An 18,819-nucleotide genomic window follows, 5' to 3' on the forward strand; every position below is an offset into this window, starting at 1 on the left:
TATAAATAACAGCGGGAGAGAACAAAGAGCGGAGGAACTGAAGACAAATAAATCCGCACGTAATAAGTAAACAAAGATTAGCAGATACAAGGTTAAGAAATAAAGCACACACGGGCTGTACATATGACGATTAATTAATTTACCCGGTACCGAACTCTATCCCGTCCCGTCTGGAAATATCTCGAACAATATCCCATTATATTTGAACATGATTGTCTTTGGTCATGGAACACTGGTTGGTATACAACAAACGATACGTTCTACCACCAATACTAGCAGAGCCGTCGTATCGCTATAGTTATATATTTATAGTTAACTATAGCGGAAACTTTATATTTATCCTCGCACACTCTACTGGCATGGGGCTACTGCTCTATCTCAGATCCCTCCTTCTACTCGGCATTGTACGTGTTACACGCATTCACATACTCCTTCAGCTTTATCCCAATGTTCACAGCCCTTTGTTGCTTCGAGGCTTACAGAACAATCTGAAACCTTTCGCCGTACTTACCAAGTGCTTTCAATCCATCCTCACTATCCGATCCAGTAATACCATCACTGCTACCAACACCAGCGACAGACACGGCCTGATAAAATTTCCGCTCCCACGGACTGAAACAATAATTAATTGTTACATTTTATTTTTCGGTTGGAAATTATTTTTTTTTGGTGATATTTATTTTATTAATTCTAAGAGAACATAATTTATTTTTGGGAAAATTTGGTAGTCATTTTTTGAGGGTTTTTTTTTGTAAAAATCAGCTTGTTATTAAATTTATTAATGAGTTCAAAAAATTAAAATTTTCATAATTTTTAATCTAAAAAATAAAAAGATAAAAAAATCAAAAGTTAAAAAATTCAATTTTTTTTTTTAATTTGATTGAACTTAAAAAATTGAAATTTTGATGAAATTTTTGAAATTTATATCATTTTAAATTGAAGAAATATAAAAGTAACGAGAAAAAAAATGGATAGTAAAAAAATTAATTTTTTTTTTTTAATTTTGAGTAAATTTAAAAAATTGAAATTTCGACGAAATTTTTATAATTTTTTAATTTAAAAATTATAAAAATAACGAGAAAAAAAAATTGATAGTAAAAAAATTCATTTTTTTTTAATTTTGAGTGAATTTAAAAAATTGAAATTTCTATAATTTTTAATCTACAAAATAAAAAAATATAAAAATTGAACTTTTGTTTGATTTTTAAGAATTTTGATAATTATAAAAAATCTTAAACGATCCCTAAAACTATTTTTATCAAATTAATTTTTTTAAAGCATAAAAAAAATCCTTTATTTTTGCGCCAACCCATTATACAGAACAGAAAAACTCTTACAAAAAATAAACCCCAGTTATCTGTTGCAATAATAATGTTTATAATACTCGTTAATTTATAAAATTGAATCACGGGCAATTGAATCGTGGAATGGAACTTGTTGAGCGTTTAATAAAATCAATAGGTGCAGACACCTAGTCGCTGTAGGTGCCAGACAGAAAACGTAAAGGATTCGAAACAGGAAATAAAGTTTAAAAAACAGCGATGGAAAAAGTACGTGCGAATGACGACGGGCGAAAAGTTTCCGGTAAATCGGTGGCGGATTCAGGTACCGAGGTGAGTTCGCCGTACTGTGTACAGAATCAGCGATAAATGGAGTAGCGTGAGTCTGAGAAATAAAAATAGGAAAGGACAAAACTAATATAGCGCAAGATGGAAGATGGAAGATGGAAAATGGAGACGGGGGTGGAAAGCCGGGGAGCCGGAGAACGACTTGAAGAAATTGCTCTTAACCATCTTCGATTTTCTCGTTAGACGAATCGTTCAGCGGATAGAAGTAAACCCGAGTTTTCTCGGTACACCTTTCGCATTTTACCGCTTCCTCGGTCTTTGTCTTTCGGCGTTTTCTCTCGAGCTAACCAAAGGGGATGTGTTACAACGGTAAGCTTCTTCTCTTTGTTTTCGTCTTCGTCTTTGTTCTTTCTTCCACGGACTTTTCTCCTGGGTCAGTGGTGCTAAAATGGCGGCTGAAACGGCAAAACAATCGGTTCGTATCTGTACCTGTTTCTGTACACGAATAGAAAGAAAGTTGCGGTGGTGTAAATTCTGTTGGTGGAAATTAAACAAAGAAGAAAAGAAGAATCTCAACGTCCCCTCACGATTATATCCGAGCGAAACAGCCAATTCCAATGAGAGCCAGCACAGGGCGATGAGGGATCATCACGTGCAGAAAAAGTGTAAGGATAAGATGAGTGAGAGAGAGTTATAAATGAGTGCAGGGTTTCCAGTAAAGAGCTGAGGAGAATTCTGTTGAATAAAATGAGAAGAGGAGGAGAGGAGCAAGAGAGAAACACACAAGTCATGGGTTTTGTCCGCAGGGAGCTTTTTTATAAGGCCATTTTCTCTCGAGACATATAGTCCAGATAAAGAGAGCCAACTAAAATTGGATCGTGGCTTTGACTTGATAATTTTGCTCCAGATATAACTGTTATAGTTAACGTTACTCGGCTATCATATTTTATTTTATTATATTTTATTATTTCATACGGATCGAAGGAGAGGAGAGACTTATAAGCGGGCTGTATAATTAGTTGTTTAACGAGACGAGCCAATTACGATTCAAATTAAAATCAACAGACCGAGGTTTGTTTTATGCTGTTTTATTCTCCTTTTTTTGCGGACTGTATGTCGCTCTTGACGGACTAATTTTAGATGGGAATTTCTTTTGTTTTAGATTATTATTTAAATGTCTCTTCTTTGCGAGGTTTATTTTGGATTGTTAAGTACTTGTGAATGTTTTTTACTAACGTTTATCATGAATTAGTTATTACGGTTTTAATGAGATGTGAGTTTTCAAAGTTTGACGTTTTTTTTTAGAGAGATTTATTATTATTACTATTAATCAAATTGACGGTCTAATTAGCAATTGGGCTAACTTCTTATTTTTTATCTTTATTTAAATGTAGCAATAGTCCAATTATAAATTATTTAAACTATCCAAATCAAAATATTGTACCTCTATTAGATATTAAATCGTTTTTTAAAATGATAATAAATTTCTAACTAATTGTTTTTTCGTAAAAATGGAAGATTCTCTAAAATGGAGTTAGACAATTTGCTAATTAGAAATCAAAATCAAAATAATCCAGAAAATTATTTTTAAGAAATTTATCAGCTTAAATCAAGAAGATATTTTAATTAAGTAAAATTTAATTGAATTAAAAACAATTTTGTAACTTAAACATTTTTTTATTTAAGAAAGTTCGAGCGTAACTAATGAGTCAAAATAGTGTTAAAATTTTTTTTTAATTTTAGTTTTCCCAATATTCGTTAAAATTTTTTATTTTAATTTAAAATAATTTAAACAATTTAATAATTGATGATTTTTACTTATTCAATAAAATAAAGTAATAAAATGACTTTCATATTTATTACTTGCCGGAATAAATAAACAGATTTGGAAATAGCGCGTTTGATTATACCCATAACTGAGACGTGGATGAGTATGTGAGTTAAACATTACTTTCTCTGTAACTATATTTTTATCCTTTTCTTTTTTCTCAGCTGTTGACGCGATGTTGTCAAATCTTTATTCGAATGAATGGCTGACGATAAACGAGTTACAAACATAAAATTTGACTTTAAATATTTCAAAAATTACATCGGTAATGTATTATTATTAAATTGTTTTTATATTTTGCAATAATCCAAGTTTCTTGTGTATAGTTTTTTATCCGTTAAAGTTGAGAGGTTAATATTGAAAAAAATAATTAAACTCTCGACAAAAGTTTGTCCGCCATAAGAGCTCGTGTATAAGGAGATAAAATATGTGATTTTTAAAATTTAATATCTAAGTAACTAAACGGTGAATCTTTTTTAAATTTTGGGATTAGATAAATTACGTATTTATTTATACTTATACTTAATTTCAAAGCTCAAAGTTGAAAATTATTTTTTACATTAGATTCGCTCGAACCTCTTTAATTCAGGATAAAAATTTTTAAAATAATTTTTTCGCGTTTAAATTTTGACATTTTAATTTGCAAATTATCGAACTTAAAATTTTTTTAAAAGGTAATTTTTCGACATTTTCAAGTAGCAACAGTCTAAATACATTTTATTTGGATAATTTAAATAAAAATATAATTTGTATTATAAATATTGAATTGATTTTGGAATAAAGAAAATTTTTTTAATTTATTGTTTTTTCTCCACGGAGAATTATTCATAATTTAAAAAAAATTGTAATTATAATAATAATGAAAATAGAACAAAATAATAACTTTGATCGCGAGATCCCTAAAAGTAATCACAGTTATAACTATTCGAATAAACAACCAACTAAAATCACTTATCGTAGCCGGTGTTTAAGCAAATTAGCGAGTTATATAGATTTTACAAGCTCATAAAATTAGCGGTGGCGCAGATACGGCTCGGACATCTCAGCAGCGAGGTAGTATACAGTACGCGAGCAGAAATTAAAACAATAATTTACAGCGGCGTACTTAACTCTTACTCTAACTCTTACATTTACACTTATACTGGCTGTTGATGTTACTCTTAGCCTTTACTTAGACCGTAGCTTATTGCTAGCGGGCTGCCGCACCGTTTCTCGGGCTCGCCGTACTCCGAGTGCCATAAGTTACTGTCTAATTGCGATTTAAATTAACCCTGCCCGGAATTAAATGTTAAATAGACGCCACGCGTAAACACCCGACTAACCACGTCAAGCTTGTTGTCTCGTTCATTCCAACTTTTAGCTGCTGTGTGTTCTTGCCTCTGTTCTTATTCTTGTTCTTGCTTCCCTCCTTTTTCATCACTCACTATCTGCCTCGGAATCATTACCCGAAAGTTTGCTCACCGGGAATTAAACACAGAGAGAATTTTAGTATAAATATTAATTCCAGTGCAATTTATTTTTAAAATTACTTTCAGACGGTATCAACTCAAGATTCTAGAGTTTTTCAATTTAATTAACTCAATTTTTACTTTTTACTTTAATTGTTTTATTTATTTTTTTCTTTTTAACCAATAAAGAAATAAAACCGGTGGAATTAATAATTATAATTAATAATAAATTAATTTATTACATCAAATTTATAGATATTAAAAAAAAAAATTCTAATAAATCATCATTTACTTTTATGTCACTGTGTGACTACCGTGACTTGTGAACTATAAATGAATAAAATTTTGCTTTTTTAAATAATTACTTTTGTTAAATTGCACTGTAATTTTTTAACTATTGACATTTTTAAAGATATAAGCTCATTCCGATGTTACACTCATCAAGAGCTTTCATTTGAGTACCCACATGAATTTTGATATATTTTTCATATTTACATATATACAATATATATAAATATATGAAAAATTGATGTGAGTACTCAAATGAAAGGTCTCGATGAGTGTAACATCGGAATGAGCTTATATCTTTAAAAATATCAATGATTCACAAGATATCTGTTAAATTGCACTGTACTTTCTTAATTATTGACCTTTTTAAAGATATAAGCTCATCCCGATGTTACACTCATCAAGAGCTTTCATTTGAGTACCCACATGCATTTTGATATATTTTTCATATATACATATATATAAATATATAAAATATATGAAAAATTAATGTGGGTACTCAAATGAAAAGTCTCGATGAGTGTAACATCAGGATGAGCTTATATCTTTAAAAATGTCAATAGTTTACAAGATACAAGATCATTTCTCAATTATTGACATTTTCAAAGATGTAAGCTCATTCTGATGTTACACTCATCAAGAGCTTTCATTTGAGTACCCACATGAATTTTGACATATTTTTCATATATACATATATATAATATAAATAAATATATGAAAAATTTATGTGAGTACTCAAATGAAAGGTCTCGATGAGTATAATGTCGAGGTGAGCTTATATCTTTAAAAATGTCAATAGTTCACGAGATACAAGGTCATTTCTTAATTATGCATCTAGAAATAGAGGATTTTCGATTGCAGCATAAATACTTATCATGATAAATTAACTATCTGTGAGAATGATATGAAACCTTGAAAAGGCACAAATTCAAATCAAGACCTTTGCAATGACACTAAATTTCACTCACAAAACCGATTTTATCATGTGACCTACTTTCTTATTCTCTCAATAATATAGATAATATATATTAACTGTTAATAAATGCAATTTTTTTCTTAAAAAAATTAAAAAATAATTTTCATACTCAATAAATTATCTTTAAATGAATAAATAAATTTATTTACTCATTTAATTAATTGTTAATTTTTTTTATCAATCCAGAAGAAATAAAAACCTTTAGTCAATAAAATAATAATAATAATGGATAGTTGGTAGAGAATTGCTGTAATTAAAATAGCATGATTGACTTGTAAAGAGTACATCAACTTGTAACTCGACTATACTCGTTAATGAGCAAGGAGGAGTGAGCAGCGGGAGATAATATTATTCGAGTGGTCGGTATTACTTCAGATACTGATCGGAATGATTAGAAATAAATAATTGTTGCAGCGGAATACCCGAGTTGGTTAATTGATAATCCCATTATCGTACTGGGAACTGTAAACGTCGGGTAAATTGAATTTACCGTCAACGATCGGCGGTTTAAACCAAATTCAACCCGTTTCACTCTGCTGCTGCTACGATAATTAGAGAATCGGTCTCCGGTAATGAGAAACTGCTGTAATCATTAAGTCGCGAATTTTCCGGTCCTGGAAAAGGACTTTCTCTTCTTTTTTTTTTATTACTTTCCTCCGCGCACTCGGAAAAACTCAATGGAGAAAATAAAAGTTTAAGTCAGCGTTTAACGGTGACCTACTTGCGGATTTTTACTCTTATTTCAGAATCATTTGAATTAATACCGAGCCCGGTCGCTTACCTGCTACTTCGGTGATGCGATCATCCACCAAGGCTTCGCGGGCTCTATCACTCGTTTCTACCCTGGATTTGCATCTGCGAATAAATAAATAAATATATTTAAATAAACCGGTTTTTTTTTTTTAATAATATTTTTGAAGTGAAACTTCTTCATTGAAGTATGAGAAAAATTTTAAAGCAATGTAAAAAAAATCCGTCACGATTTTCAATTACGCGCCATGTTGTTTTTTTTTTTCATCAAAGTTCAGAATAGCGACGTAAAGAATAAATCTACACGGAAAGATCAAGATGACACTGGATATCATCTCAGATTATATTTTGTGAAAAAAAATTTCAGATAGTAGCTAGTATAATCCAGATAACAATGAGTATAATCCAGATTACAATGAGTATAATCTAGATATCACGCAGTATAATCTGCATTTTTTTAGCTACAATATGAAATTTTTTTTCACCACAGATATCACTGACTATAATCTGGGATGATATCCAGTGTCATCTTGTTTTTTCCGTGTAGTAAACATTATTAAATCTAAAAACAATTAAAAAAACAAATTATATAATAATTTAAAAATCAAATAAAACACAATTAGAAAATAAAAATATCTATACGAATATTTTTTTTAATTATTCGTTTCTAATAATTTATTCATTCATTTTGAATTCTATAAAATCATTGCATATCTACAAGATTAACTGTCGTCTTATAATTTAGTTGTATTACTTTAAGTAAATAATTGCAATTATTTACTCATAACTTGTGTAATTAAGTAAGTTATTAAATATCTGCTTTGAATTATTTTTACTAGTTATTACATGAAATATGAATATTAAAGTTCGTTATATAATTTTTGTAAGCTGATTAACTAATTATTAGATTAAATAATGGCAGAGTCTAAATAATGACAACAATGCCAATAATGATGTGATCATAATTGATGAAATACAATAATTATAATAAGAGCAATGACAAACGGAATTACTCATATTATTTGTATGCATGTCTATAATACTAAAATAGCTTTAATTTAATACGGAAAAAAATTTTTTTAAGCCTTATCGACCCAATTTCTGTGAAGTTGTAATTGAAATAGTAAAAAAAAGATACGTCATAAAGAAGTTTCACTTCTTACCTGTGTACTTTGGTACACAGACATATTTTTTTTGCTTACTTTACTTTACTCTCCCCGCTCGAGAGATGGTGCGGGCCTAATTCAAGGCGTAGAGTCGATATCGTTGTCACTAATCGATCTCGATGAATTATTGTCCTCGTGGAGTCGGCTTCGACCTAAAAAAAAAAAAAAAAACATGGCTTTAAAAAAATATTTTTTTAAAAATGAATTTTTTATCACCAAAATAGGGTAAATGCACCAATTATTGACCGATTAAGGTTTTCTTTTTCTGTACTAAGCTACAAAAAAACTATTAACTTATCAAGTACAATTTGTAATGGATTTTATTAAAGTTAAATACTTAATTAATAATAATTAATAACTATTTATAATAAAAATTAACAAAATTATATTAATTTTGATATTTAAATCTTAAAATACTAAAATCACCAATTATTGACCGAAGAAACCCAATAAATGACCAACCGTTCTCCAATTAATTTACCGCTGAAATAATTATAAGTAATTTTGTAAACTACATGTCTGTAATTAAATTTGTTCAGTACTTTTGAAGTATTAACGACATTTTTAACAAAACTAAACTTACAATATAATTTTAAATCGAACTTTTTTATAAAATAATATAAAGAATAGTAATAATTAACATAAAGTCACATTTCTTTAGGTCACAAGTAATCACAAATTCATTTTGAAGACGATAGTTCTTCTGATTCACTTGAAATTTTTTTATTCTTTTTCTTTTTTTTATTTTTTTTTTTTTTCAATTTAAGCTTTTTCACTAGCTTGTAACTCATTTTTTTTTTTTTTTAATTGCTTAGCAATTTTTTTTTTTAATAATTCGTTCCTTGATACAACCGTTCACTAAAAAAATTAGAATAAAATAAAATTTAATAATCAAAAAAGATTTAATGGTTGGTCACGTTGTAAACAAACTCAGAATATTTTTTTTAAAGCTATAATCACTGCACAATGAATTGCGTAATTTTTTATTATGATGATTAAATGCCATATTTTTTAATTTTAATATTTAAAGAAAAAAAAACCTTTGTAAATTCTTAATTAATTAACTTTTTTATACATCGGTCAACTAATTGGTGACTGGTCAACAACTGGTGCATTTACCCTATTCTCAATTTAATTTAATCTTTTTTTTGAGCACAAAAATGGTGACAAAAAAAAATAAATCTACTTTTTATTATCCCAGATTTTCTATTAATTATTCATTTCTTTAAAAAGCTTTTAAATTTTTCTGCTGACCAAACTTTTCTTAATTATTCCACTAATTGGCGCTCTCGACACTGATCATTATTTTTCTCAATTATTTAATAATTCTCATATTTTCTCTATTAAATAAAAAATAATCAGCTTACTTCCACTCGTTCAACGTCTAAGAATGAGTTTTCTCTCCAATTAGATAATATAGATTTTTTTATTTTTTTTTCTTCGTAAATAATATAGCAATTAAATGTTCCTCACTCGGTGGAATGATGGCCAATGTTTATAGAGCGAATCAATTAGTTGAGCTTAAAGCTCAAGAAAAAAAATTATCCCGATTATGATAAAAAATGTTGCTGAGAGATTTAATAAGAAAAGCCGTTCTTACGTTGATTGGAGCTTTAGCTCATTAACTCAATCTGTACTCTTCTTTAAGTAATGACTTTCAATAAATTGTCTTTTCTTATTTCAGTAATAATAATAAAAAAAAATTACTATTAAAGCCTTTGGAATTTTTTGTATTGAAAAATTAATAATTTAAAATTTACTAGCAACCTTACAGTCACTATGTGACTGCCGTGACTTGTGAACTATAAATAATTAAAATTTTGCTTTATTAAATAATGACTTTTATTAAATTGCACTGTACTTTTTTAACTATTGACGTTTTTAAAGATATAAGCTCATCCCGATCTTACACTCATCAAGAGCTTTCATTTGAGTACCTACATGCATTTTAATATATTTTTCATAAATACATATATATAAATATATGAAAAATTGATGTGGGTACGCAAATGAAAGGTATCGATGAGTGTAACATCAGGATGAGCTCATATCTTTAGAAATCTCAGTAGTTCACAAGATACAGGATAATTTCTTAATTATTGACATTTTTAAAGATATAAGCTCATCCCAATGTTACACTCATCAAGAGCTTTCATTTGAGTACCCACATGTATTTTGATATATTTTTGATATATACATATATATATATATATATATATATATATATATATATATATAAATATATATAAATATATAAATATATAAAATATATGAAAAATTGATGTGGGTCTTTAAATGAAAGGTCTTGATGAGTGTAACATCGGAATGAGCTTATATCTTTGAAAATCTCAATAGTTCACAAGATATCTGTTAAATTGCACTGTACTTTCTTAACTATTAACGTTTTTAAGAATATAAGCTGATCCCGATGTTACACTCATCAAGAGCTTTCATTTGAGTACCCACATGCATTTTGTTATATTTTTCATATATACATATATATAATATATATAAAAATATATGTTAAATTGATGTGGGTACTCAAATGAAAGGTCTTGATAAGTGTAACATCGGGATGAGCTTATATTTATAAAAATGTCAATAGTTCACGAGATACAAAGTCATTTCTTAATTATGTATCTAAAGATAGAGCATTTTCGAATGCAGCCTAAATAATTATCATCATACATTTATTATTGGTGAGAATGATATGAAATCATGAAAAGACTTTTCCAACGATACTAAATTTAATCATAAAAACCCATTTATATCATATAAATACACTGGCCACAAAATTGTACATATTCTCTTAATAATATAGATAAATTTTTAGAATAATAATTACTAATGAAGATTAATAATAGTAATAATAATTAACCTCAACATTGTTGATGTACCACGTGATTTTAGCGGGAGGATGGGACTTCTCGCTGGTGCAATTGAGTGACAAAATGTCACCGCTGGCATAAAACGCCTCCTTTCCGGTGATCTTTGGTGTATTGGATGGCATAACTGTCAACATAAGCAACCTCATACATATTTAATAATTTAGAATTTTATTTCTGTGAGTTCAAACAGAACACAGAACACAGGAGGGAGAGCATAAGGTAATGAGCGACGAGATTGAATAAAAAGATTTCTTTTTTCATTAATTATTTGCATTAACCGGTTTGGATTTACTTCATGCAAAGCGCTATTAAAACTGGAATCTCAATTAAGTTGCAACTCGAGGGCATTTTTATCCTATATTTATACCATGCAACGGAACTCTCTGGGTTATGGATCGTCCAATTATTCGTGCTCATTAAAAGAAATATATTTTAGTGGGGAAAATTCCGCTTGCTTAATTTTTCTTAACACGAAAAATCTCAATATTTTTAGATTTTTTTTTCAATTGTAATAATTTTAGTTTTTTTTTTCAGTAATTATAACAATAATAGTAATAAAATACCGGAAATGGTCCAGAATTAGAAATTTGTAATAAAAAATTAATTTAAAAAGTCTTCTTCTTTTATAAAATTTTCCAATAATAAAAACACTTTTTAATGTCAGAATAATATTGAAAAATTTTTTTAATATTAAATAGTAATTTTTAAAATACACAGAAAAATTAATTTATTTGATTAAAAAAATTTTAATATAATTTTGAAGCAAAAAAAAAGTTATATTAAGCCAATTAACTTGGTTCAAAAAATTTAATTTCATCAAAATAATTTTTTTTTTTTAATAAAAAAATATTTTTTGCGTATAATTTATAAATTTTTAATTTTCACATCCCAAATTTTGTCATAATTTTTCAATTCTTAATTGTAAGCAATTCCTTTAATTCACTTAATAATTATTCCTTTAATTTATTTTTTATCAATTAAACAGCAGACAAATCGATGGTTTTCTGACGCAATTTCGTATCTGAAAAATGACAATTTTAGAGATGAGGTAAAAAATCGCTTATAAAAAATTAATACTCATCTAAAAACAATATTTATTAATTGTATTTTTTAAAAATACTATCGTAATTATCATTAATCTGGTTAATATTTTTTTTCAGTAACGCGTTTATAATTAATTATTAATCTTCAAAAATCAAGATACGTGGTAGCGTTAGAAAATCCTCGAAATGCATAACATAAGGACCGCATTAAAATTTCACCCTCGAAAGGTGTTTAAAATAAAGGGTCGTCTTGAATGCGGAAACAGTTTCACAGTTTCCCAGCTTGCAGACCCGAATAACCTCGTTACAAATTAACAGCCCCGATTCGACGTCTTTAGTACAAGCTTTAAATGAAATTGGAGTGAAATAATCAATACGGATGGCCATAATACCCTTAGAGATAAAGAGAGATGACGGTGGCGAGAAGATAGGATTTATTTATGTATTTTAGTCGGGAAATGTGTACACAAGCGACATTTTTTAGACGGCTACAACGGTTCCATCGTAAACACGTCGACGATCTCGTGCGGTCACGATACGAGTGAAGGAGTTGTAGTCACCTAGATTCGATACTCATATATATTTATATGTATGTATGTAATGTCTATCTCTCTATCTCTCTATCTATATCTGTCCGAGTACGAGAGAAATAAAATAAAAAGGGAGAAAACACATTGGAGATAAGGTGGACAAATTGCTTACGATCGATTGCCGGACGCTCATGATAATTGCTTCCCGATAAGCGATTCTACTTCAACATTACTTTTTTTTCCGCCGAGTTTTTTCCCCGGCTCCAATTAATCCAGGGGATTTTTACCTTTTACTTTACTTACCGACTACCTCCATATACGCCTCGCCGTAAGTTGATGCAAAGTGTGGAGCCTCCGCGCTCACCTCGCATTTATACACGCCAGTGGTGTCCAAGTTCACCCGCTGGAGGATCACGCGCTGCCCATCTGAATTCCGATGCTGAAATTCATAATTTTATTTTTAAAAAACTTAAGGTAGTTTGATCGTCGCATTCCGAGGTCAAATTAATAGACATTTTTTTTTCTTTTTTGCAAGAGATCACTCGAAAAATAGTATAAAATATAAAATTATTTCTAATCAGAATTTAATTGATTAAATTCAATTCATAATTATGGTCAAATAATTATAATAATATAACTATTAAAATATCAACTGACAAGTACTGGGCTGTCACAAAACAATAACAACTGTTATAGATTATGTAAGGTCGGTACACGGTGAGAAATTTCCATTATTTTTTATTCTGCATGGATTTTAGATATTACAATGGTGCATATTATTAGTGAACCTTATTGACTCAGAATAAAATTTTACAATGGCCCATAGTAATTTCCGAAACAAATGAAATCAGACATAGTAAATGGTAGAAATTGAAATGTACCATAGTAAAATGAAATATGCAATAATTTAAATTTCCGAATGTACTATAGCAAAAAAAATAAGAAAACGTTTGTAAAAAATAAAAAATTTTAGAGTAAAAAATGTTTTTAGCAATCAAAAAAAATATCAAACCAAACAAGATTTTTTTTGTTTGCAATAATTTTTAAAAATATTTTTTTAAAATATAGTTTTTTTTATTTTTTTTTTCATTTTTAACAATAAACGTAGGATTTATTTTGGCAGTTAATTTTATTATGAATAATTATAAACACAATATATAACTTTTAAATTATTTTTTATTATTATTAGAAGTGTCGGTTGCAGGTTAACCATCAAATGTTTGTTTTCATTTTAATTTTTCACGGTAAATTATTAAATATTTTATTATTTATGAATCTTACAAATTTTCATTAACTATTCATGTGTTGATGGATTTATAAACTAATATTTATTTAAAACTTAATGTTTATTGCAATTTTCATAACACCGTTAACCACTACTGATAGCGTCTGTAGACTTATGTTGACAAAACAAAGCAGCACGAAAAAATGAAAGAGCGCGCGTCGCGACTGACGCGCATACGTTTACTATGGGACATTTGAAAATTTCATAGTCACAATTTTAAATTTAAACCGAGTACACGTGACTAAATGTGAAACTTTTTTATAAATTTTTATTGTCGACTGAGCAACAGAAATTTTACTATGGAACTATAATGAAAAGTTTTAAACACACTAACAGTTTTTGTTCTGTCAGTTTACGAAAATTTTTTATATATGTTTATGTAACAGTTGCATGGTCAAATTTACTATGGTCCCTAGTAAATATTGATTGGTACAATATGATATTCTTAAATTTTTATGGTAATATTTTGAATTGAGTCATTAAGGTTCAGTCTTATTATGTATGCATAGTAAATTTCTACAGAAATTTCTCACCGTGTACTTAAAACAGTTGCTCACGGTGTTCATTTATTGTTTAAATTTGCAAATATCACTTCAATATATTAAATCTGCTATAACTTACGTGAACTTTTAATGTATGTTTAATAACAGTTTATTTTAATGCAAAAAATTTTATGATTATATTTAAATTTCAAATTTGCCGCGCACCGAGAAGTCGCCATTTTTTCCCTAATAAAGATGGGGGAGTAATGTCTCCGACAAATAACAAAGATAGAAACCAATTTTTGATATTAAAAAATTAATGAAATGAAAACTATGTGGTAAATCGTTATCAAATTTTGATAGAATATGTATGAAACATTGTTCTATCTATTGGAAAGTTTTTTTTATTGGGTCAAGTTGGCTGATTTTTTATAAATCCTCCATTTCCGGAGTTATTGAACAAGGACACTCATAAGAGACCGTGTATTTTTCCAAAACTTTAATTAATTATATCTCTTAAACGGTGAGGTAAAAAAATCTGATTTTTTTTCTATAGATGTATTAAATCATAATCTTTCGAAAGAATATAAAAAAATATGGGGTCAAGTTGAAGTCATTTGAAGCCCAAACTACCTTAAATCGGCTTTTTCCTCAATTTATCTTGTCTAATTTGACGAATTAAATGCTTGGAGCATTTAATTCGCTCTTTTATGAATAATGATTAGTTTTGGGTGAAAGTTGAACTTTTGATTCGCGTCTTTACCAACCCATTAGAGAATATTTAAGTACTGAGCCTTCATTCATTGCGGTTTTTTAAAGTTTTAAGCTCGAAATAATTAGCGCTGTTTTTACTGTTGCTCTAAAGTATGATAAGAATAAAAATAATAATAATTAAGTCGCATTAAAAATGTCAAAAGGGCTATTACCGCAGCTGAATAGAATTTTATGGCAAAAAGCAAGATAAAAAAATTTTTTTTTTGCCATTTATATTAAAATTGTTCAAAAATTTATTTAATAAATTTGACAATTTAAGACGGAATTTTTTTTTGTCGATTTTTAGCTTTCAGAATGCGAAGTACAGAATTAATAAAAATTGTTGTGAGTTTTAAATAAAATTCTGTAATTTTTTCATTTAATAAAATTAAATGCCGAAATATATTTCGGTCTATTAAAGAGGGAGAATATTTATTTATTAATTATGAAATATTGGTAGAGAATTATTAGATATAATAAAAAAATATTTGATAAAATAAATCAAAGAGTTGTTGATGTAGAAAAAAAATTGATAAATGTTATTAATCAGTGAAATTCACGAGATATAAAAATACAATATGTTTGAAAATTGTTCAAAAAGAGTATGTAAAATTTTTTTAAAAATAATAATAATAATAATAATAATAACAAAAATATCGTAATTTAGAGACTCAGTTGCTCAGAGTTGTTTATATTTTATATTTATCTGAACATCTATCACTCCTCACGTGGAGCTTCTCTTTAAAGATATTTGTTCTGAAACGTATATTACATCGGTTTTTATTCCAGCATCTCAATCTCTATTTATCTCTATCCCAATATTTATTTTTTCAGCTTATTCCTGAAACCTGTCGGTGTGCAATAGACATGCAGATCAAATAGACAACGTGTAAATTCATTCACCAAACCTCGATTTTTATTTTTATTGTTGTTTAGTCTGTACTATTTTATTCTTAAAAAGATTTGCGCAGAATTTATTTTTAATAAAAAAAAATAACCAAAAAATAAATAAACCACATTGTTAAAAAAAGTAACGAAGCGGTAGAAACATTTTTTTATTTTATTGTAATAGAAAATAAGATTTAATTCGATTGATTGTTATTTTGCACGGAATTGTTCTCCGAGTTTTTATTATTTAATTTTTTATTTTTCCGTCTATATGTAATATAATATAGTAAAAAAAAACTCAGTTAAATACTTAGTCGAGAGTTAATTGCTTTAAATATTTATTCTGGGAATTTATTTAGTAGATATTTTTTTAATAAAATTACCAATAAAATTAATCATAAAAAAAATTCTCACATTTACTTTTAATAATAATAATAAAAAAAATCGTTTTAAGTTTTGCAGCTAAACGTTTTACTTGTTTTCAACAAAATTATGTTGACTGTTTTTTTTTAACAAATTGCAGGAAAACAGCAAAGAAAATAGATACTATTATAAAATATATCTCGGTTGTACATCAAAGCATCTGATAAAATTTCAAACGTTAAAATATTTTTTTTCTTTATAATTGCTCGGGGTATTTTTCAAACTTAACATTCCTCCCGACCTTCCAGCATTTTTTTTATCGTTTGTAATTTGCATTTCTTATTTTTGCAATAAAATTTATTAATAAAAATCGTCAAATATTTCCAAGTTATTTATTTTTAAATTAAAAAAAAATAAATAAATTTAAATTATTATTTTCTTTAAATTAAGATGAAATTATCCGCTCTTGTAAAATTTATTGATAAATTGAATGTTTAATTGCAAATAATCAATATAAAAATTTCTTTATCAGTAAAAAAAAAATATACTATAAAAAAATAAAAGTAAATATTTAGATTAATTTAAAACAACCTCTGTAAGTATTCATGCTAAAATGAAGATGTAAAAATAATGATAAAATAAAAAAGGCATCAAGTACGAACGAAAAAAAAAAGTATAAAGCAGAGGTTTATTTTTATTGCCGCTTTGAATATGCGACTTTATTATACACGACTACGTCGGTGTACGTTTGGCGAATAAATTGAAATATTTTATGCAGACAACCCTCGGGCGCGAGTGCCTCCACATTACGCCAGAAAGACGGGGAAGTTTGAATAAAATAAAAAGAGTTGAATGGCGACGAGAGCTGGAGAGGAGAAGAAATGATTGTGGACTGCACTACTACTATAGTATAAGTATCTACAGTACTGATGCAGTAATATAAGGCACGCGTGCCCGGCCCAGACGAAAATCTTGCTCCTTCTTCTTTTCCTTCATTCCCAATAAAACATTTTCTGTATCGTTTTCCGCTTCGAGAAACCTCATCGCCGGCAAAAAGAATAGAACTGACGATTCTACGTAAACTCGATTACGCGAGTTTCGATACCATTGAGATATTTTGTTAAAATTGCTCGAGGATCCGGAGGAGAGATAAAAATTTAAGAGAAATAAAAAAAATATATAAATATGTCTGTGTGTGTAACGTAATGCTGAGAGTTGAGAGAAAATCACGCTATAAAAAATTGTCAGCTATCATTTTTTAAGTCTCTGATTTTTTACTGCTGAGCTAGGTATTTTTTAATGGAAAAAAAAATTTTAATGTTGACAATTACGGAGAGAATTTTGAGTTCAATTATTATCATTTTTACTCAAAATTCGAGAATATAAATAATTAACTAGTAAAAAATTTTTTGATAGCAAAATTAAGACTTGGCAGGCTTAATTTTGTCGTATATAATTTTTTGATTAAAATAGTTCCAAAAGTATCCGACAGGTGGCGCATGATCGCTAAATTTTCTCAATAGAAGAGAGTTTAATTTTAAAATATAAACAATACATTCAATTTTTAGGTTTTTTAGAGATTATCACAGTATTTAATTAACAATTATGAAAAAAATTATTTGTAATTATATACAAAGCCTCACATTAAAATTGAGCTTGACAAAAAATTTTTTTTTATGAAAAAAATAATATATTTATTGTGTTGTTTTCTGATATCAAAATTAAGACTTAACAGGCTTAATATTGTCATATATAATTTTTTTTTACAAAAATAGTTCTTAAATTATCCGACAGGTGGCGCATGATCGCTAAATTTTCTCAATAGAAGAGAGTTAAATTTTAAAATATAAATAATACATTCAATTTTTAAGTTTTTTAGAGATTATCACAGTATTTAATTAATAATTCTAAAAAAAATTATTTTTAATTATATATAAAGCCTCACATTAAAATTGAGCTTGTCAAAAAATTGTTTTTCATGAAAAAATATAGTATATTAAATGTGTTGTATATTTTTTTAATTATTAAAAAATTTTTTTTACTCACGTCAACTTTGATTCCATCGACTTGATAAATGTGTTGGCTTTTATCCGTATTAACATACTTATAAAACTCTTCATTGTCTTTGTACCAAAGCACCGAATAGAGTTTTTCTGTTTCCAAATCGTACCTGAAACCAAGAGAATTTATCCTAATTAATATTTTAATCCTCAAGGGGAAAACTTCAGTAAATTGATTCGGTAAAATCCTCAAGAATTTATGTAATAATTGGATAGCCTGTAAAAGTTGTAAAAGCTCAGCATCGAGTTTCAGAAAGTATCGATAAATTTAGCGGTTTCAAGAGTCCAGCTCGACAATGAAAATGTTTAAGCCGCTGAGCGGATTTAAGTAGGGCAATTACAAATGTCATGAAAATAAAATGACTGGCATTAAAAGTTAAGAAAAAAAAAATTTCTGTGATTTAATAGTTGAGCGGAGAGTTTATAAAATATTTAAATAAAGTTACAGCGTAAGTTACTCGAGCAAGTATTGAGCAGCGGATATTAAAATACTGCAGTAACAA

General features: G+C 27.9%; 1 protein-coding gene across 4 annotated transcripts in view; it reads right to left on the reverse strand.

Annotated features, from left to right (window-relative positions):
* Positions 1 to 305: 305 nt before the first annotated feature.
* LOC123268862 overlaps positions 306 to 18,819 on the reverse strand; it is a 66,482-nt gene continuing 47,968 nt past the window's right edge. For all 4 annotated transcript variants that reach the window (XM_044734280.1, XM_044734282.1, XM_044734281.1 and 1 more), the window contains exons 4-9: positions 18,303 to 18,426; positions 12,789 to 12,924; positions 10,903 to 11,036; positions 8,061 to 8,176; positions 6,890 to 6,963; positions 306 to 612 (exon numbers count right to left, since the gene is read on the reverse strand). In XM_044734280.1, coding sequence (XP_044590215.1) covers positions 521 to 612; positions 6,890 to 6,963; positions 8,061 to 8,176; positions 10,903 to 11,036; positions 12,789 to 12,924; positions 18,303 to 18,426 — 676 coding nt within the window. In that variant the 3' untranslated portion in view covers positions 306 to 520. The remainder of the gene's footprint in view (positions 613 to 6,889; positions 6,964 to 8,060; positions 8,177 to 10,902; positions 11,037 to 12,788; positions 12,925 to 18,302; positions 18,427 to 18,819) is intronic.

This window comes from Cotesia glomerata, linkage group LG7, assembly GCF_020080835.1.
Source record: "Cotesia glomerata isolate CgM1 linkage group LG7, MPM_Cglom_v2.3, whole genome shotgun sequence".
NCBI classification, from domain to species: Eukaryota; Metazoa; Arthropoda; class Insecta; order Hymenoptera; family Braconidae; genus Cotesia; species Cotesia glomerata.